This window comes from Leguminivora glycinivorella, chromosome 27 (genome assembly GCF_023078275.1).
Source record: "Leguminivora glycinivorella isolate SPB_JAAS2020 chromosome 27, LegGlyc_1.1, whole genome shotgun sequence".
NCBI classification, from domain to species: Eukaryota; Metazoa; Arthropoda; class Insecta; order Lepidoptera; family Tortricidae; genus Leguminivora; species Leguminivora glycinivorella.
The window spans coordinates 7,200,268-7,223,128 of record NC_062997.1 but is presented as its reverse complement, the minus strand read 5'-3'; the positions used below and the strand labels follow the sequence as shown (position 1 = coordinate 7,223,128).

The 22,861-nt window shown below is 41.8% G+C and overlaps 1 protein-coding gene across 1 annotated transcript in view; it reads right to left on the bottom strand.

The window, feature by feature from the left end:
- The window catches only part of LOC125240230, a 63,256-nt gene that overhangs the window by 26,382 nt on the left and 14,013 nt on the right, over positions 1-22,861 (bottom strand). Inside the window, 11 exon segments of the mRNA XM_048148056.1 lie at positions 1,472-1,552; positions 2,525-2,623; positions 3,360-3,464; positions 3,756-3,817; positions 4,219-4,309; positions 4,808-4,926; positions 8,401-8,526; positions 9,242-9,365; positions 10,536-10,667; positions 12,491-12,645; positions 14,130-14,193. Of these exon segments, the coding sequence (XP_048004013.1) occupies positions 1,472-1,552; positions 2,525-2,623; positions 3,360-3,464; positions 3,756-3,817; positions 4,219-4,309; positions 4,808-4,926; positions 8,401-8,526; positions 9,242-9,365; positions 10,536-10,667; positions 12,491-12,645; positions 14,130-14,193 (1,158 nt within the window).

Here is a 22,861-nt window from a genome sequence, read left to right as displayed (position 1 = left end):
TTAATCTAAAGGCAAGGGATACACGTGGCGGATACCATCCCCGAGCGCACAATGTGATACACCCGAAGATGGTCCCCGCCAGGTGCAAAGACTATTGCAGTGCAACACTTTTGTGTTGCGATGGGAACTAAGATCATAAGGCTATTGTTTTGCAAATTGGATGGACTGGTTAATGGGCTATGGGAGGAGACTATCGGACACCTGCCGTGACAATTAGTCTCGGAATTGTAGAAGACAGGCGGTGACTTGCCAACTCATTGAGTGGGCCCTGCAAAACGGCCGCACGCACGGTGCGACAACAGAGCAACACTTGAAGAGAGGCTAAGAGGTTGTCGAGAGGTGAGACTGCGGTAGCCAGATCCCGGTGATCCGTTCAGCAGGCCGCCGGCGTTATGACATTTTACACTTCCAACCTGGAGCATAGGTCCCGCTCTTGCGAATCCACTCTGGCCGGCCGGTTAAGGCAAGCTCAGAGGCGAGGGCCATAAAAAAGGGCCCTCTGGAATAGGGGTCCGCGGTGTCGCCACTCACCGTCAGCTAGCCACAAGCTGCCCCCGCGGGCTTATTATTATTATTATTATAAAATATTTTTTAATACAGTTGCTCAAAAAGTGCCCGTTTTTTGGCTGTTTAGCGTGCGAGAAGTTGTATTTTACGAACTAGTGCGTAAAAAGTATACGTTCCATTTTACGACTACTGACCGAGTTGTTTTCATATAAATCTAGTTTACTACGACGGAATAAAACTATAAACATACTATTAAGTGATTAATATTTAAAACGTTAATATTTCATATGTAATTGTTTACTTTGAGTCATACTAAACATAATTTATAAAATGGTTTATACTTTGAAAAACCGGTCATAATGAGTCGTGTAAACAGAACATGATTGGAACGAAACGCGTCTTCTACTGTCAAAGTAGAGGCGTCTACCATGTTTTAACTTAATGCACGTTCAAAAACCTCAATATGTTACGCGATTTGGCATAATTATTTTACGTTATTTGCAATACGTCGGGGCATAAATGGATCGATTAAATTAAAATGTAGTTGTACATTAAACAATCGTCCCAAATCGTAAATGTTTATGTTTTTATGGCACCCAATGAAATAAATTATGTTAGATGAATAACAAACTCGAAAATATGCATGTAAGTTTAAAAGCTTCAAAAATACGCCTTTCAATTGTCAAATAATCCGTCAATGTCCATGCGAAAATTGATAGTTCGGATTGTTTTATTTTGTTGTTGTAGTGTTTTTTCGCAACTGTATTAAAAAACGTCGTTCGTCACACGTGCGAGAATGTCATGCTTCACTCGTCCCGAGATTTGCCACTCGCGTGCCGCTCGTGGCAAAATGTCTCGGGACTCGTGAAGTAATGACATACTGCTCGCACTTATAACGAAATGTACTATTATTTCAATTATAGGAAACTAGCCTATTCAATAAACACGGTGTAGTAATACTCACAGTGAACTCGGAGACGTATAGCGGCGCGTTCCGTCCGTCCGCCGACGCGGCCGAGCCGAGCGCCGAACCCACGTCCATCATCTGACAACATACCACCACTTCAATAGCCTATCATCTGGGCAGTTTCGCGAGAAGAATCACCAAAAAAATTTTTTTTATACGTAAATTTTATGTTTTTCCTACTTATAATCACGAGCCCTTTCGATCTAGGATAAAAAACGAGTGACAAAAAAATGGTCCCAAAATTGTCTATTATTTTGCATACTTTCTACTTTGTAACCGCTGAACAAAGTGTTTGAAAAATAGTAACGAAGTGGAAACATTAAATTTGGAACGCTTTTTTCTGACTAGTAGGATCGAAAGGGCTCGTGATTCTGAGTAGGAAAAACCTTAAATTTACCTAATTTGGAAAAATAAGTTTTTGAATCTTTTTTCGCGAAAATTCCCATCTGGCAACACATAAGAGGTCGTATGTAGGCCCGAACCCGATACCCTGTATATTAAAGACACCACCTTTGACATCCTTCCTAATAATAATAGATAGATGAACATTTCATTAAAGTGTCAAAAGGGCCTCTACGCGTTGGCTTCGGCCCCGCGCACGCCTCCCAAAGACCTGGAACACCATTGTTCCGTGATGGGATAGGAATAGATAGATGATAGCTTTATTTGAATGCTGCAACAACACACAATTACAAATACATGAAATCTGTGACCATAAGTATGTGTTTTCCATTCGCTTGTACAGCCGTCACAACAACCGATGTAGGCTGTAGACTGCCTACTCAGAATACCTACCTCTTTCGTCGCTGCAAGTGCTGCAACTATCATCTGGAAAGATGCTGTGGCCAATGATGATGATGAAATATGTCCGGTATGGTAAACCTCTTTTTTGTTTCTTCAGTAATATCTTTTTAAACTGGACTTTATTAGATTGCTTACTTTTTATTCGTCTTACAGGTCGGGTGGAGGGATGTCATTCCAGCATTCGGTCGCGAGATATCGGAAACGGGCATAATGTTTGTACGTCGCAGTGGTGTACAGAATACGCACCTGGTCGTGTCGCGGCTGCGGGCCCACCGTGTGGCGCCGCTGCGGGTCCGCGGGCCGCGCCGCCGCCGCCGCCGCCGCCACGCCGCCGCCCGACCCGAACTGCAAGGACAATACCACATTATTACTGATGCCGGGACAAAAGGGGTTGCGACCACGAAAATCAACAAAAATTAGTCACCAAAAGCGAGTAAACGATTAGCTGTCGGCGATAGAAGTGAACAAGAGATAGTCACTCCCGTGTGAATAAAAGAGACGTGATAATAGCGCTCACTCTCTCTTTTATTTACACGCGAGCGATTATCTTTTGTTCGTTTCGTGTGTGTAGCTGTCAGCTATCGGCTATAAAATTACTCGCTTTGGGTGGGACCGGTGCCATAGCTAAATAAAAAAAATTGGTTAAGTAATCATATAATCTGGTTACAACATTTCATGAGAAATAATTTCGGTTGGCAACAATGGAAACTGCGACCTGTAAAGAAGAGTATCCAAATACAGAATACGAATCAAATTAAACCGTAAACCTAAGGCTACCGGCTGTGGTCAATTAAAACGGGATTTAATCGAGTAACATTTTCATTTGTGTCACTTAATTTCAAACTTGGGTAAACCCATTCTGCTTTAAGGTTGAATATATTAAAAAATGATCTGAAAGATAATCAACCTTATAGCAAAATGGATTTACCCAAGTTTAAAGTTAAGCGACACATTTATATCTGCGTCCAACACCATGCACGGGCCAAATAAAAACTTAAATAGCCGTTACGCGATTAAATTCCTTTTAATTTAATATTACGAATAAAAATCGCATCATTCAAAACAATATTTAAAATTATACCTGCTCTAAGCTATCAGTCCGCTCCGACAAGTAATCCACAGCATCAGGTAACACCAGACAGTCTTGCGACGAATCTTCAGCGTCCATTTGCTCGTCTGTCCCACTCTAATAGATAAAAAAAACATTATGAATTACACAAATACTCATATGGTACGGCTACACACATCGCAATAACGCGAATATTCATTATAACGAGTATGTAACCGAATATTCGCGAACACTTCGGCACTTCGCCCGAAACCGCTGTGATCCTGACAGGGTTGCCATGTAATGTTAGATGATTGGGGTGTGCGGACACATGTAGAAATCGTAGAAATCGCCTATGTGATAAGATTCTAAATAGCAAAATGAGGTTATGTAGACAGGTTCTAGGTGCACTTTAAAGCTTAAGCATACCTTACAACTCGTGAGGTCTAGCGCCCCGCCGCCTTGGTCTTCCGTTGGCGACTCCAACGAGTCTGAAAACATACATCGGTCATAAACACACTATTTTTGTCTATTTTTAAGTTTGTCAAGTTTATTTTTGTCAAGTTTTTTGTCTATTTTTAAGAGTTTCACTACTATAATGTACTAGCTTTTGCCCGCAGCTGCGCTCGCGTTTAATTCTAAAATTGCGAAATGCTCTCCACACAAACATCCTTATTAGCTTGGTATTATGTGTTAAAATGTCAAATATTATTATTAGCGACATCTAGCCGAGCGTTCCCCAAAAGTGTAATGCCATCTAGGCCACCGTGCCTTTTTTTATGCTGTCGAGATACGTTTTTTTCTTAGACTTTATTTGTCTATACGGAGTTACATTGTCTTTGGTTATACTGTACCCCAGAGGGTTACAGGATTGAAGGCAGGAAGGAGTCACCTCTGTGTATCCGCTGGCTGCGCTGCTGCACCTTGTCCACGAGCAGGTGGTAGATGGCCGAGATGTGGTCGAAGCGCTCCTCCTGCACAGACTGCAGCGGGAAACCGCACATTATTATCATTTCATTTCGAATAACCTAACCACAAAATTAAACTTTTGAAAAAACCCCCGACTGCGACATAGTAGACAGATTTTCATAAAACATGGCTAATAACACTCCCGACTAGCTCAGCTTTCAGACAAAAAAAGACTAAATCTAAATCGGTTCATCCGTTCGGGAGCTACGATGCCACGGACAGATACACACACAGACAGACAGGCAGACAAACAGACATACAGACATACAGACAGACACGTCAAACTTATAACACCCCTTCGGTTTTGCGTCGGGGGTTAATAAAACAGGACATTCTTACATTTCTTACACAGATTGACCGAGTCCCACGGTAAGCTAAAGGCTTGTGTGATCAGATGATTCGAATCGAAGTTCGAATTCTGGCAGGATCGCCATGTAAGGAAACACGTTTAGGTTGTCGTGAGAGGGCGCTGTGTGAGGGGGAGCGCGGGGAGGATGGCTCGGGAGCGGTACCTGGTGTATGAGGGCGGGGGTGAGCCCTGGCAGGGTGAGCATGTGGGCCAGCACGGTGTCGTGTGAGGGCGCCGCCGTCACGCCGGCCGGGTGGCACGTGCACGCTCCCGTCGAAGGATCTGTCAACAGATAGACAAGTGTTAGCACCTTTTTTTTTTTTCAAAATATAAATGGGCTTACTCTTGGCCACAGACTTGCCAAAGGCAAAGACGTGGCCTACGATGGAGTGAGCTCGCTCAGAAGATGCCTGTTCACTCTTAATTTGAAGGTCGCCAGGTTATATGAACTCGGAAATATAGCCGCCGGCAAGGAAATCCACTCCTACCAGCAATATTCGCAGCAAAAGATAAGACTATCGCAATCTGTCTAACCCTTTAAGTACCGCATATTGTTCCGTATTTGGCCGTTATTAATTCGACTCTACTGACATACCTGTTGGTTTAGTAGTGTATAGTTTACATTTGAACAAGTATAGGGAACTTAACTGTAGTTAAAATAAAACATTTGATACCATGCACGAAATAAATCTGATAATTATAAAGAAAACATAGACAGAAGTTATTTTTAAATCCAATTCTAATTAATAAGTCAGGTAGAAATATATAAAGTAACTGAGTTGACCGTGACGTCATTCAATTCGATTTCATATAAATTCCATATTAGCAAGTCGTTCAAATTATTTTTGACAGTTCTTAAAAAGAAGCTGATTTGACTGGAGGAGGCAAGTAGCCTATTGCATGCGTCATAATATATGCGGTAAGAGGCGAGGGTGCGAAGAGCCTGTCCTTACATTCTGGGCATGAAAAGAGTAGAAATCATTATAGTGTCGTATCTTTTAAATATGTGTCAGTGAACGAGACAACACAGCGATGTTGCTACTTTTTAATTTCTACTCTGTTTTAGAGATGCATGTAGACCATGTAGTTTTGACTCCACATTTCATTTAATTTTAAAATATTGGTTCGGCCATCCCGATATTGTGTGCGTCCTCGATTATCAATCAGACAATATTTATATTGTAGAGGAGATTTAGGCACTATATTTGATCCTCTAATTCTCTATAGTTTAGTCTTAATACTTTGTTCAAACAACTTTGGAAAAAATTAAAACATTAATCAATAGAACAGTATTCATTGTGTTTTGTTCCATATTTGGACCAAATTCAATATATTTAAATTTAATTGCCAATCGCAATTCTCGTTCGCATATGCGCACATACACAGCCATGGAAATGATGCACAATAGCCCAATTAGACCCAGAGCCCAGGCCCGCCAGACCTTCCTCAAATTCTCAAGGATGAAACTTTGGGACAATGTAGAGTTCATATCGGCGGTTAATGTGTGCATATTTTCTAGTTCGGCCCATCGGCCAATTTTTTGCTATCAAGTGATGAAGGTGAAAAAAAAAAGTGCTTACTTTCCTTAAATTCTCAAGGCTGATTTTTATATATGTGTTAGAGCACGTTGTTAGAAATTGGTTATCATAAATGCCAGACCGTTTCCGCCGGCCATAACATTTACCAGACGCGACAAAGTTGGCAAAAAACGACTCTAACTTACCTCATTTTCTCAAGCCTGATTTTGATATATGATACGCAGGGACCTGTAACTAGACCGTTTGTAAGCAGCCAGACCAATCGGATGGACCCAACCATCCGCCAGACCGACTTAAAGTTTCGATATGAGCATTAGTAGAATTGAAATATTCCGGGTCTATAAAAGCTAAAAACTTGAATTTTCTACATTAAGCTACGTGTATATTGTATACTTGACGTAATAAGCGACTTTCAAAAATTTTACTTCTAAGGAAATAAAAAAATGAAAATTTATATGTGCAATGGTGCAAGATTAATTTTAAGCTATGAATTTTATTTACACTGCGTAAGTACATGTGTATTTTATTATAAATATAACTTTTACCAGACGCGACAAAGTTGGCAAAAAACGACTCTAACTTTCCTCATTTTCTCAAGCCTGATTTTGATATATGATACGCAGGGACCTGTAACTAGACCATTTGTAAGCAGCCAGACCAATCGGATGGACCCAACCATCCGCCAGACCGACTTAAAGTTTCGATATGAGCATTAGTAGAATTGAAATATTCCGGGTCTATAAAAGCTAAAAACTTGAATAACGAATTGAATTTGATATTATAAATAACGTAAACAAGGAAAAAACAAATTGGTACAGTGCATTATAAATTAAATATTTATAATAAAATACACATGTACTTACGTAGTGTAAATAAAATTCATAGCTTAAAATTAATCTTGCACCACATATAAACTTTCATTTTTTTATTTCCTTAGAAGTAAAATTTTTGAAAGTCGCTTATTACGTCAAGTATACAATATACACGTAGCTTAATGTAGAAAATTCAAGTTTTTAGCTTTTATAGACCCAGAATATTTCAATTCTACTAATGCTCATATCGAAACTTTAAGTCGGTCTGGCGGATGGTTGGGTCCATCCGATTGGTCTGGCTGCTTACAAACGGTCTAGTTATAGGTCCTTGCGTATCATATATCAAAATCAGGCTTGAGAAAATGAGGTAAGTTAGAGTCGTTTTTTTCCAACATTGTCGCGTCTGGTAAAAGTTATGGCCGGCGGAAACGGTCTGGCATTGATGATAACCAATTTCTAACAACGTGCTCTAACACATATATAAAAATCAGCCTTGAGAATTTAAGGAAAGTAAGCACTTTTTTTTTTACCTTCATCACTTGATAGCAAAAAATTGGCCGATGGGACGAACTAGAAAATATGCACACATTAAACGACGATGTGAACTCTACATTGTCCCAAAGTTTCATCCTTGAGAATTTGAGGAAGGTCTGGCGGGCCTGGGCTCTTGATCTAAATGGGGTCGTCCAGTTACAAGTGTGTGTGGGTTCAAGAAGTTGCGACAGTCGTATCAAATACAGATCGCGCGGCACGTCCGATCTCTTTCCTTCCTGTGGTATTGACGATAGGCGCGAGCGGGACGGGCTTCTGACGGTGCTGCGAGAGCCAGCGGTGCTTGGCTCCGGCTTCACCGCTTCATTTAAATCGCCGATTCGGCCATCCTGATATTGTATGCGTCCTAGGTTACCCATGAACAGTTCATATGAATCTTCATGGCTAATCAAAGGTCTATCTACCTTAAGTATAATCTACCTTTGATTGGCCATTTATTTTGAACTAGCGGCCCGCCCCGGCTACGTATGGGCATCAAATCATAAAACTGGTGATGCCATCGCGGTTTTTTTTGTAGACCTGTATAAGAGGTGAATTTACACAATACTTTGTTTTGTTATATCTCAATCGGTATGGAACGCTGTGGCCCATTTCTCAAAGCTAAAAGTTACAAGCGGAAGTCTCTTTTCAACTTGTCATATTAGACAGTGACTACCACTTGTGATTTGTAACCTGTAGCTTCGAGAAATGGGCCCCTGGGGCCCGTTACTCGAAAGGTACAAGCCTCGTCTTGCAAGTGCGCGATATGTCAAATCGTATGGGTTGTCATGGAAACACACTTGTAATACAAGGGTTGTACCTTTCGAGAAATGGGCCCCAGGTGACCCCTGGTGTAGTGCGAAGACAGTACAGACCTGTGGGCGCGGGCGGGCCTGGCCCCTGGTGGTGCTGCGCGAGCCAGCGGTGGCGGGCGACGCCGCGCAGCGACAGCCGCCGCTCCGGCTCCACCACCAGCATGTGCCGAATCAGCTGCTCGCACTCTGCAACACACAAACAGCTGTAGCCAATCAAACAACTTTATCAAATTGCTCACCTTTAGTCCGCTTTCACATTATACGATCCGATATCGAATGTCGGATGGATTCCAATGGAAAAAATCAAAGATGGCACCTATGGGATATCGGTCCTACATCCGAAATAATAATGAGTTGGGCAAAAGCGCATAGCCTTCAGAGATAACATATTACTTTAACATATTAATTTAATTTAGTTAATTTATTATGTTAATATTAGTAATAATCTATGGAATGTATTTCCGGCAATAAAATAATTTCATTTCATTTCATTACTGAAAATCAGCGTTGTGACACTAAGTTCTCTGACACGTACTGAGAAGCATCCTTTTTGGAACAGCAAATTGAACACATTAACCACTGTTTCTGCTTAAACGTAACGTGTTTTTTTGAATAAATTTCATTTCATTTTATTCTCTTCAATTTTCAACGGGCACTGCAGAATTTTTCAAACCAGGGGTAGAATTTTTCAAAATCGCTTCTTATCTCTTGTCTCTTGTAAACTTTATAAATGCAATCTATTTAGTGTGTTAATTTCAACTCTCTAGCACTGATAGTTTCGGCTCTGTGTTGATAAATCAGTCAGAGGTATGTATAAATTTATTTCAAGTGTAAAAGAGCTCTTGTGGCCTAGCTGAGTAAACGTTTGTATTTTCCCAAGTCCTGCAATGCAAACAGATACCTTGCGACATGAAGTAAGGGATCCGGAACTTGCCGCCCAGCACCACCGCGCGCAGCTCGTGCAGCGTGCCGCCGTCGAACGGCAGCGCGCCGCACACCAGCACGTACAGAACTACGCCCAGCGACTGCAACAGACACCACATATCATAACATTCATAACCTAACCACACAAGTTGAAATGATTTCCATCAAAGAACACTCCCGACTAATTCAGCTTTCAAACCAAAAAACTAAATCTAAATCGATTCATCCGTTCATGAGCTACGATTCCACAGGCAGACACACACACACACAAACACAGACACAGACAGACAGGTCCAACTTATAACATCCCCTCTTTTTTGCGTCGGGGGTTAATATAAGTTCGCAGTAAAATTATTTTTGGTACAGACGTCATCAAATATATCGGAGCTGCCACAACTGTACCTGATGGCGACTGTATCTGCCCCTCTAGCACAACTTGCCTTGTCGCACGCGAGTGCACACTTGAAGTCGCGCTTGATGTATGGACTCGCGCGCGACAAAGCAAGTTGTGCTAAAGGGTCTGATGGCGACTGCGTAAGCTTGTATCGCTGTTCGGTTTTCCACAGGCAATGAATATTCATATTATCTAAAAACCAACATAGATGTGTTGTTTTATCGTAATTGCAATGGCCACTTCTTTCCGCCTTTAAATCTACGCGTTACAAAACCCCACTGTCCCATAAATGGCACACACTCGCCCATATATCCTCCTTGGGACCATCGTATCTCCAGCCTTGTAATCGTCAAGGCCCTGCGTTGCATAAGGAGGACTACCTTCAGTCTGCCCACAGTCCCACATATGGCACACTCACCCATTTATCCGCCTTGGGTCCGTCGTGCCGCCGTCCCTCGAACAGCTCCGGCGCTGAATAAGGCGGGCTCCCGCACCACGTGGCCAACGCACTGTTCCACATATGGCACACTCACCCATATATCCGCCTTGGGACCATCGTATCTCCAGCCTTCTAATCGTCGAGGCCCTGCACTGCATAAGGAGGACTACCTTCAGTCTGCCCACTGTTCCACATATGGCACACTCACCCATATATCCGCCTTGGGACCGTCGTATCTCCTGCCCTCGAACAGTTCTGGTGCGGCGTAAGGCGGGCTCCCGCACCACGTGGCCAACGCACTGTTCCACATATGGCACACTCACCCATATATCCGCCTTGGGTCCGTCGTATCTCCTGCCCTCGAATAGTTCTGGTGCTGCGTAAGGCGGGCTGCCGCACCACGTGGCCAACGCACTGTTCCACATATGGCACACTCACCCATATATCCGCCTTGGGTCCGTCGTATCTCCTGCCCTCGAATAGTTCTGGTGCGGCATAAGGCGGGCTACCGCACCACGTGGCCAACGCACCACCGCGGACGTACTCGTTGCTGAACCCGAAGTCTGCCAGCTGAAACGCGAGACAATGTTAGAAGATCACCCGAATAACATAAAAAGTTAAAAACTTGTGGCTCTGAGTCTGTGCGCTGCCGACCATCGCGATATTCTTAGAAATCGCCAAAGTCCAAAACACTTTTACCCTCTGCTAAATTGGACACCGCAAAATATGAATATCGGAGTAATCGGAGTTACGTGACAATCAAGGTTTTTGTGGAAGAGATCTCTATCTTTAGCGATTGAAATACATATATGTGTTTCCATGTTTGTTTCTGCGGTTGCGCAATATAGTGAATTTGTATTGTATTGTATTTGTCTTTAGTCAGTTACTGCCTGGTATAAACTATTCCATCCCGCTCTCTCTACAGCTGTCTCACATACCTTGATGTTCATGTGTGTCGCGTAGAAGGTTCTCGGCCTTGAAGTCTCTGTGCTCTCTGTGCTCCCCCCCCCCCTACACTACCTGCTGCATCCCGCTCTCTCCACAGCTGTCTCACATACCTTGATGTTCATGTGTGTGTCAGCACTCAGCAGCAGGGCTCAGTGCACGCCCCCCCCCCCCCTCCGCACGTGCAGTCCCCGCTACACTACCTGCTGCATCCCGCTCTCTCCACAGCTGTCTCACATGCCTTGATGTTCATGTGTGTGTCAGCACTCAGCAGCAGGGCTCAGTGCACGCCCCCCCCCCCCCCCCTCCGCACGTGCAGTCCCCGCTACACTACCTGCTGCATCCCGCTCTCTCCACAGCTGTCTCACATGCCTTGATGTTCATGTGTGTGTCAGCACTCAGCAGCAGGGCTCAGTGCACGCCCCCCCCTCCGCACGTGCAGTCCCCGCTACACTACCTGCTGCATCCCGCTCTCTCCACAGCTGTCTCACATACCTTGATGTTCATGTGTGTGTCAGCACTCAGCAGCAGGGCTCAGTGCACGCCCCCCCCTCCGCACGTGCAGTCCCCCCACACTTCCTGCTGCATCCCGCTCTCTCCACAGCTGTCTCACATACCTTGATGTTCATGTGTGTGTCAGCACTCAGCAGCAGGGCTCAGTGCACCCCCCTCCGCACGTGCAGTCCCCCCACACTACCTGCTGCATCCCGCTCTCTCCACAGCTGTCTCACATACCTTGAGGTTCATGTGTGTGTCAGCACTCAGCAGCAGGGCTCAGTGCACCCCCCCTCCGCACGTGCAGTCCCCGCTACACTACCTGCTGCATCCCGCTCTCTCCACAGCTGTCTCACATACCTTGATGTTCATGTGTGTGTCGAGCAGCAGGTTCTCGGCCTTGAGGTCTCTACTGTGCACGCCCCCCCCTACACTACCTGCTGCATCCCGCTCTCTCCGCAGCTGTCTCACATACCTTGATGTTCATGTGTATGTCGAGCAGCAGGTTCTCGGCCTTGAGGTCTCTGTGCACGCCCCCCCCCCCCCCCCCCCCCCCCTACACTACCTGCTGCATCCCGCTCTCTCCACAGCTGTCTCACATACCTTGATGTTCATGTGTATGTCGAGCAGCAGGTTCTCGGCCTTGAGGTCTCTGTGCACGCCCCCCCCCCCTACACTACCTGCTGCATCCCGCTCTCTCCACAGCTGTCTCACATACCTTGATGTTCATGTGTATGTCGAGCAGCAGGTTCTCGGCCTTGAGGTCTCTGTGCACGCCCCCCCCCCTACACTACCTGCTGCATCCCGCTCTCTCCGCAGCTGTCTCACATACCTTGATGTTCATGTGTATGTCGAGCAGCAGGTTCTCGGCCGTGAGGTCGCTGTGCACGCCCCCCCCCCCCCCCCCTACACTACCTGCTGCATCCCGCTCTCTCCACAGCTGTCTCATATACCTTGATGTTCATGTGTGTGTCGAGCAAAAGGTTCTCGGCCTTGAGGTCCCTGTGCACGACCCCCCGCGAGTGGCAGTACCCCACCGCCGACACCATTTGTGAGAAGAGGCGCGCCGCTTGCGGCTCGGGCATGCGCCCTTTTGACACTAGGTGATCTGGAAGACAATTTCGCTTGTTGAATCGTTTTATTAAACCAAAATGTAGCCTACTAGCATTTTTCCCGCGGCTTTGCCAGCATACTAATCTAATCTTGTTTCCCATACAAACTTTGGACCCCCATTTCACCCCCTTAGGAGATGAATGTTGAAAAATCCTTCCTTAGTGCTCCTCTACACCGTATAAGGAACCTACGTACCAAATTTGGAATCTCTAGGACCAGCGGTTACGGTTCTGCGTTGATATGTCAGTCAGTCAGTCAGTCAGTCAGTCAATTTTGAGATACTGACGTGACGGTTATGGTTTAACACTTTCGCTACCAAGAACCCGACTGTCGGGCACACCGCTCGTAGAAGCGTAGCCGATTACATGGGTTTCCCCGTATGTAGCGAAAATGTCGTAGCGCCGCGTAGAGCCCGGTTTCGAAAGTGTTAACTTTTATGTACCATTATTATTATGTATAAAAGACATATTAAAATAATATTTAATTATAATTGAAACTGTATATTTTGGTTTAAAGAGGCAATAGAAAATGGGCGAATCAACTTTTTGACCGACATTTTTGGTGTCTCTGGCGTTACTCAAAATGTCTCTGGAGTTACCAAGAAATCGAACTTCTAATGAACAAAGTTTCAGTTTATTGGATTTAACAGTTAGGGTTATGTTTTAATATACAGGGTAAAGTAAAAATACCAATAAAATTCATTATTTAAGGGTGAAATTTCACAACTATGTTAGGAATGTGCGGACAGATTTGAGTCGGTCAAAAAGTTGATTCGCCCAAATACGTATAATATTATATTAATAAGAATCCACGGAACGCAGCGAGCACGGCATCTGCAGACTAAAAAGATATTTTTTAAATTTTAATTTAAAAGTGAATATAGACGTGGCATTACGTATAGGAGGAGGTATGTTGTTCCAGCATTTCGTAGCAGAGTAACGAAAACTGCCACGATTTTATATATTTAGACAGTGGAACTGTTGAAGACGTGTTTAATGTCACCATGCTTCATATGCTATAGTCCAATTTATTCCCGATGGGATTTCAAATGAAGGAACTCTTTCCACCAGAGATATGCTAGGTGGATGTGTTTGTTATCCACCAAGTAAGTTCATTGTTCCACAAAGCATAGCGCTAGTGGGAACTGGTTCGACTAAGCTGATTAGTGGATATCAGGAGCAACGTAGCGTAGCACATCTCTGGTGGGAGGGCACCCTAAGGCATAGAAGGTAAGCCAAATACACGCCATACAATAATAATGATATTGGGTCAGTATAAATATCTATGCATACTTAATATTATAAATGGCAAAGTGTGCGTGTCTGTTTGTTTGTCCGTCTTTCGGTAACGGAGCGACGAATTGACGTGATTTTTTTAAGTGGAGTTGGTTGAAGGGATGGAGAGTGACATAGGCTACTTTTTGTCTCTTTCTAACGCGAGCGAAGCCGCGGGCAAAAGCTAGCAATGTATATAACTTACCGAATATTTCCCCGTTCGGAGCGTATTCTGTCACTAGGTATATCGTGTGTGTGCTCTCCATCACCTGGAACAATAGCATAACGATCATCTATACTCTATAGAATCATCTCCTTAAATATTGTCTGTTATAAAAATTACACTATGTACAGTCGCCATCAGATATATAAGAGCGCCCGAGGTACTCAAAAATATCTGAACACGCCTCTAACGCCTAGGCAATAGAGGCGTGTTCAGATATTTTTTGAGTACCTCGGGCGCTCTTATATATCTGATGGCGACTGTATTAATATGGGTCACTAGTTAATGTGAATACAACGCTTCACAACGAAGAGCGTCAACGGTAACAGACGTTAGCTCTCTGTCGGTCTGGCTGATGCAGGGTCATCCAAACCCAGTACTGGGTCTCTCACCTGGTATAATCGGAATATTTATTTTTAACAAGCAGAAACGTCTACTAACGATTCTAAACATTTTTATATTATTTCATTTATTTATTTATTTGTTGTAGTCATGTACAATAAAATTAGGATGTTACATAATAAGGTACAAGTAAGGCCATGACACCCTGGAAGGGCATGCAACAGAAACTTAAAACTAGACTAAAAGCTAAACTTTAGGTATTTTTATACATATAATAACAATTAATTTAATGATTTAATTTGATCACATTCAATAAATGCAATTCATTTAATATTATAATATTATTTGAAAGATTATGGTATGCTATCCAAACTATTGTCATTAAGGAAATCCTTAACCGAGTAATAGCATTTATCAATTAGTAATTTTTTAAATTTGATTTTAAATAATTCATTTCTAGGTTCTAATTTGATTGTATTAGGAATTTTATTAAATATCAAAATGCATTTATATTGGGGACTATTTTTACACATTTCTAAATTAGTTTTTGGTAAAAGGAGTTTATTCCTGTATTGCGGTAGACCGCAATACAGGAATAAACTCCTTTTACGAGATAAGGAAAATACTAGAGTATTTTCCTTATCTCGTTTTAATACGAATAAATCTGAATTTTCCCGGGAAAAAAGCGCAGCCTGTAATATATAAATGCAGGGTAGGGTTAACAGCCTGTATTGGATAAAGTATGGGCGGCAACTGTTCGGGATCCGGATATTAGCTAGGATACGAACACATTTCTTTTGCATCACGAACAGCTGATCGGCCTCGGTGCTGTCCCCCCAAAGCTCCACGGCGTAGCGGAGCCACGCGAACGCATATGAGTAATAGGCTGATAACGCACATTTAAAATTTGTATTTCTTTTTAATACACTAAGTGCATATAGAAAACTAGACATTTTTGTTTTAATTTTTTGGATATGTCCTTTCCAATTAATTCCGGAGTCTATTGTTATGCCTAAAAGGTTGAATTCTGTGACTTCCTCTATATTACACGAATTGCTTTCTAAATTTAACTCAATAGGTTTTTTTTGTGCAGGTTTAAATTGTATAATTTTGGTTTTTTTAAAATAATTTCTAAATTGTGGTCACTGAGCCAGTTTTTTACCGTGAAAAAAATATTTTTAAGCTGATTATTACATTCTAAACTATTATTGCATTTAAACAAAAGAGAAACATCATCGGCAAACATAACGCAGCTCGTGTTCGTGTCTATGTTTTTTGGCAGGTCGTTTATATACGCCAAGAAAAGGAGACATCCACAAACGCTTCCCTGGGGGATAGAACAGGTTATATTTCGCATGTTTGACGTAACTGTTTTAATAGCTTCAGATTTTTCGTCATAAAATTCTATTTGTACGCATTGCATACGGTTTTGAAGGTATGATTTAAACCAGTTATGAGCGAGACCGCGTATTCCCATGCCATACAGTTTATAAAGTACATAATATTTCGTGGGATACTTTATCGTACGCTTTCGTCATATCCAACAGAAGCCCTACACTATATGATTTATTGTTTATATGCTCAAAAATGTTTTGCATATATTTATAAACCGCTAGTGACGTTGAATGATATTTTCTGAATCCAAATTGGTTTTTATCTAATATGTTAAATTTCTCTAAAAAGTTATAAACACGATTTATCATACATTTTTCGAAAATCTTTGAAATGGTCGGTAAGAGGGCTATCGGACGATATTGGGTAGGGTTTTTGCATCACCGCCTGGTTTTAAAATAGGTTTTATTTTTGCGATTTTTAGTACATCTGGGAATTTTCCTTCGTTAAATGATTGATTGATTAACCATGTAAGAGGGGTCGCTAACTCTGTTGTACATATTTTTAATAGGACTGGTGGTATTTCGTCCATACCGGAACTATACTTATTTTTGAGCTGCTTTATTAATTTAATTATTTCGTTTTCTGTGGCGGGTCGTATGAATATCGAATTATTAACGGGGGTATGCACACAATGCGCGCGCGACGGATCGGCGCCGGCTCCAAGGTCCGTCTCGCCGACCGACGCGAAGTACTCATTAAACACGTTAGTTATCAGCTCCGGCGATGTTACTAGCGCGTCAGCTGTTTTGAGAGACATGTTTTTGTACGCGCTATTCTTCTGTTTTTTTTTATATTATTTATTATGGACCACATAGTTTTCATTTTATTTTTTGATGTATTCATAGCTCTGGCGTAATTAATTTTTTTGGACATTTTTATACTACGTTTAAGAATCTTTTCATAATTTTTATAATGGTTACGAACTACTTCATTTTTATTTTTATTTGCCAAGACTTTGAGTTGCCTTTTATGTCTACAAGAGATACGCAAACCTTTTGTTAGCCATGGTTTGGCGCGGTTTGTAGTTGAACATTTAATGCGCTTTTGGGGTACATGTTCATTTAATAATGTTTGTAGCGTACAATGAAATAAATCATAGTTAACATTTATATTATTGTTTAGAGAAAACATGTTATTCCAATTGATCTCACGTAATGCTAGTCTAAATGATGACATATTTTTTTCGTTAAATATTCTTTTTGTGGCGTAAAAATTATTTTGGGTTTTTTTTACTTGCATGTTTTGAATTTTATACATAACACTTTTATGGTCTGATATGCCGTGGTCCGTAACTTCAATTGAATAAGATTTAGTGTTGGTGAATACGAGATCTATACAGGAACTAGAATTATTACTTTGTCGAGTTGGCACATTTACGACTTGTACTAAATTATTACTTAACATTTCATCCGAAAGTTTTGTCGTGGTGGTATTATTTAAAAGCATATTTATATTAAAATCTCCAACTATAAGTATGTTTCGTTTTTGTTCTTTCTGTTTAATTTTTTGAAGTATGCTATTTAGACAATCGAAGAATACATTAATGTCCCTATCTGGTCGATAAATATTTATTAAAATTATAATTTGTTCTAGAATTTCAACAGCACAACACTCAACTATACACTCCCGCGACATTTCTGCGATTTCTGGTATTTCACGAAATTTAATGTCTTTTTTTGTGAGTATTGCAACGCCGCCGCCTTGGTGATGTTGACGGTAGTAAGATGCCGCGAAGTCGTACCCGTCGATGGAAATCGAATCCTTCTGCATTGATGAGATCCAGGTCTCTGATAGACAGGCTATGTCGACGTTTTCATCTCGTAGGAATGTCTCTATGATATCACATTTTGTTTTGTTGATTTTGAACCTTAGTGCATGCATATTGTAGAATACTCCTGCCTTCCCTTTCTATAATGTTTGTCCTCTCAGTCGCTTAATAAACTCGTACAAGTTCACACGCATATTTAATTTATTAAAATCCAAAAACCCAAAATTAGTTAAAGTGCACCTTATTACAATCACCATATGGTCGCAATCGAACCGGATGACTGAGCGCATCGGACACCGGCGGGCTAGTGACGAGAACAAAAGGCAGCCGCATTCCAGAGATAAGAAGCGAGCAGATGCTAACGAATTGCACATCAAACTAATAAGATTGTTTCATTACTAACGAGTTTTATTGCAAAAAGTTGTAACAACGTTTTAAGTGACTTGTACGTGAACTTGCAGTGTTTTGCTAATGAAAAATGACTGAAAAACAAAAACAATTGCTTTCTGTGCTTGAGGATGGTGCTACAGTACTTAGAAAAACACAGATTAACTTGAAGAAATGCCCAAAGGAAAGATTAACCAAGGGTTACATCGAGTCTCGTGTTAAAATTATTGATGAATACTGGACTACGTTTAATAATGCACATCAAGAGTTGGTTAAGGTGACACCGACGGAACAAAAGGGTGTTTTATCATACTTTTTGAATGAAGAGTTTTTTGTTTACGAAGATTTATACAACGTACTCCGGGGAGATTTAATGGATAAACTAGCAAGTTTAATGCAAGAGACTTTGATGGAAACTTCAGTTGCTAACTCAAGCTATGCTATGGCAGGGACACAAAACAACTTTGTACGTTTGCCGCGGATCGAGTTACCTACTTTTAGTGGAAGTTATGAAGAGTGGCCCGCGTTCAAAGATTTATTCATTTCACTCGTGCATAACAACAAGATGTTAAGTGACGTACAAAGGCTACATTATTTGAAGACAAGTGTTACCGCCGAAGCTGCGTCGTTATTGAGGCACATCCAAATTACGTCAGATAATTATTCACAAGCATGGATGACTCTGAAAACAAGGTATGGCAATAAACGATTAATTTTGAACAATAATTTAAAGAAATTAGTTAACCAGCGCAAAATGACTACACAATCAGCTGTTCAATTGAAAGTACTCCTAGATACAACGTCAGAGTGTTTACACAACATTCAAAACCTGAATGTTTCTGTTGACTCTTGGGATCCACTTGTGATATTTTTGCTCGTTCAAAAATTGGACCCAGAGACGCATAAAGACTGGGAAGAGCATGCGTATAAGAGTGACTCTGAACCCTTACCGAAGTGGAATGATTTTAAGGAGTTTTTAGAAGCAAAGTTTCGTACGCTGGAACTACTGTCAACGAATACAAAAGAAGTTAAGACAAACAAGGAGCGAAGTACATGCCATGTTGCCACACCTACCTTTGAGAACAAGAGTTGTGTAATGTGTAAAGAAAGTCATACATTATGTCACTGCAAGGAGTTCACCAAGATGGAACCTAAGGAGAGAAGCGAATATGTCAAGAACAACAATTTATGTTACAACTGTCTAGTACCAGGGCATTCAGCAACAAAATGTCGAGTACCTGTGTCCTGTAGAATATGTCACCGACGCCATCACTCCCTTCTACATCAACTCAAGCAAGCTGAGCCTGTGGCCACCTCGAGCCCCTCACAACCACTGGCTTCATCATTACATGTTGTAGAAGACATAGAAGAAGTGCAAGCAAACACAGTGATCGCGTTACATCTCACTACTAGACAGAAATCAGCACTATTAGCGACTGCTGTGGTGGAAGCAAGAAGCAATCAAGGTCACATCATTCCACTGCGCGCGCTAATAGACCAAGGTTCCGAAGAATCATTTATAAGCGAAAAAGCGGCTCAACTGCTCAAGCTTGACCGACAACACGTAAAAGGAAGCATCACGGGCTTGGGGCCTATGAGAACAGAAATCAACCATGTCTGTGAGCTGCAAATCAAATCACAGTGGGACAAAACATTTGTCCTACCGGTCAGAGCTTATGTAATGTCGAAACAGCTGACCAAGAAGCTACCAAAGAAGCATATCGTTCAACAACCATGGCCTCATCTACAAGGATTACAGCTAGCGGATCCTAATTACAACAGCTCGGGACCCATAGATCTCTTGCTTGGAGTCCGAGTGTACGCTAGAATACTGCAGGCAGAACTAGTCAAAGGTCCACCAGGTACACCATGCGCACAAAGAACCGACCTGGGCTGGATTCTTTTTGGAGAGAGTGACAGCACACCACAAGAAGATTCTTACCTTGTTATGCATCATCAGGTCGATATAGAAGACACACTGAAATCTCTATGGGAAATAGAAACAGACAGTAAGAGAAAATACACCAAGGAAGAACAGCTATGTGAAGAAATCTATGAAAAAACAGTCACTCGAAACCAAGAAGGAAGATACATCGTCAAGCTGCCATTTAAAACTGAGAATCCTAAAGTACTTGATGGAAATACAAAAGAAATAGCTACAAAGAGATTTATGCAACTAGAAAGAAGATTTAAACGTTCGCCGAACCTGAAAACTGAATACATAAAAGGTATTAATGATTACATCGAAGAAGGACATCTAGAAGAAGTACCTGAAAAGGAAAAAGAAGATAGATCAGTGTATTTGCCCCACCACGCAGTAATTCGCGAAGATAAAGAAACTACGCGCACGCGTATTGTTTTTGACGCTTCCTGCAAGGGAACAAACAACGTCTCATTAAATGATGAACTAATGATCGGCCCACAGCTACAAGATGACTTAAGAAATCTTTTGATGAGATGGAGACTTAGACGCGTTTGCTTTGTAGCAGATGTCCAGAAGATGTACCGCCAAATATTGGTGACTAAAGAAGACGCAAATTACCAACGCATCCTTTGGCGACAAGAAGAGTCTGATGAGTTGAAAGAATATCGTATGCTCCGAGTCACTTTCGGCACCGCTCCAGCTCCATACTTAGCGGTCAAGACGCTTCAGAAGATTGCTATCGATGAAGAAGAAAAACAACTCAATGGACATAAAACTAACAAACACACCGAAGTTGCAATCAAAACTATAAAAGAAGACTTTTATATGGACGACTTGCTGTCAGGGGCAGCAACCAGTGAAGAAGCTATTGGAATAGCTAATGAAGTAGTACGTATCCTGAAACAAGGCGGATTCGAACTAACCAAATGGTCCTCTAACAACATCCAATTTATGAAATCCATTGATGAAGATAAAAGATCAGCGAATGCACAAATAGAACTGAACCTTGATGGAACTATAAAAGCACTTGGAGTTGTTTGGAACCTTGGTACTGATCAATTTCAATACAACCTGTCACTACCTCCTATATCAACGACTATAACTAAACGTGGGATATTGTCAGATGTGCAGAAGCTTTTTGATCCACTAGGCTGGATCGCACCGAGTACTGTTATGGCAAAGATGCTGATGCAAAAATTATGGCTTGAGAAAGTCTCATGGGATGAAAGTGTCAGTCCTGAGCTGGAAGAAGAATGGAAACAAATAAGAGATGATTTTGAGAATGTCAAGGATATCAAAATGGATAGATGGCTTGGAACGACAGATACAGAAGAAGAAAGTATACACTTACATGGATTTAGCGACGCATCTATGCGTGCATACGCTGCCGTCGTGTATATAAGAGTTAAAAGCAAGAACAAAGTAACAACCAAAATCATTGCTGCACGTACGAGAATTGCGCCCTTGAAAACAATCTCACTCCCGCGATTAGAGTTATGTGGCGCCTTACTCCTGTCTAAATTAATGAAACAGATTGGACAGGCGATGAGAATACCAACAACAAACATGTTCGCATGGACCGACTCTTCTATAGTCATCGCTTGGCTTTGTGGAGAACCCAATAGATGGAAACCGTTTGTAGCCAACCGAGTCGTAGAAATCGTCGAGAACCTGAACAACAAACACTGGTATCATGTGCAGTCTAAAGACAACCCCGCAGATATCGCTTCGAGAGGGATGAACCTGTCCACACTTAAGAACTGTGGTTTGTGGTGGCACGGCCCGAGCTGGTTATCTGAAAAAGAAATACACATTAGTAAACATGAAAACTATACAACAAATGAAGAAATGAAAGTTGAGAAAATTAAAACTTACCTGAACATTGAAGACCTGGAAAAACAAGAAAATGGAATAACTACACAATTTGAAGATTTTGATAACTTAACTGATTTACTGAAGACTATTATCTATTGTCGAAGATTTTTAAATTTCAAGAAAAATCCAGATGGCATCGATAAAGATATCACTGCAATGGAATTACAAGACGCCATGAATATATGCATTAAAAAGGTACAGCAAGAAGAGTATCAAGAAGAAATAGATCGATTGACATTAGATAAACAGGTGAAAAGAAAAAGCTGCTTAAGATCACTCGCCCCATATATAGATGAAAATAAAATCCTCAGGGTGGGCGGTCGCCTCAGACATGCAAATGTTGATGAAGACAGAAAGCATCCAATCATTTTGGGACACAAGAACTCATTAGTGCCACTAATAATTGCTGATGCACATTCAAGAACACTTCATGGCACTTTGCCTGAAATGCTATGCTACTTACGATCTAAGTACTGGATATTACGATCAAAGTCCTTAGCCAAGAGACACATACAGAAATGCCTTACCTGTGCAAAACAGAATGCTACGTCTAAGCCTCAAATTATGGGAGATTTACCGGAGGCAAGAGTCACTCCTGCGAGACCATTCCTACACAGTGGAGTAGACTTCGCCGGACCATACCAGATATTGACGTCTAAAGGCCGAGGAGGAAAAACTGTGAAGGCGTACATAGCCATTTTTATTTGCATGGCTGTCAAGGCTATTCACATTGAACTAGTGGGAGACCTTACCTCAGAGGCATTCATAGCAGCATTCAAACGCTTCGTCGCTAGAAGAGGAAAATGTACTCACCTGTGGAGCGATCAGGGTAGAAACTTCGTAGGCGCTAACAAAGAACTTGTAGAAGCCTGGAATGAAGCTAAATTGAAATTTACCGGACCAATAGCTGAGACTCTTGCTATCGAAGGCACACAATGGCACTTCATTCCTGCTTATAGCCCAAATTTCGGTGGCCTTTGGGAATCGGGCGTCAAATCGATAAAATACCATCTAAAGAGAGTT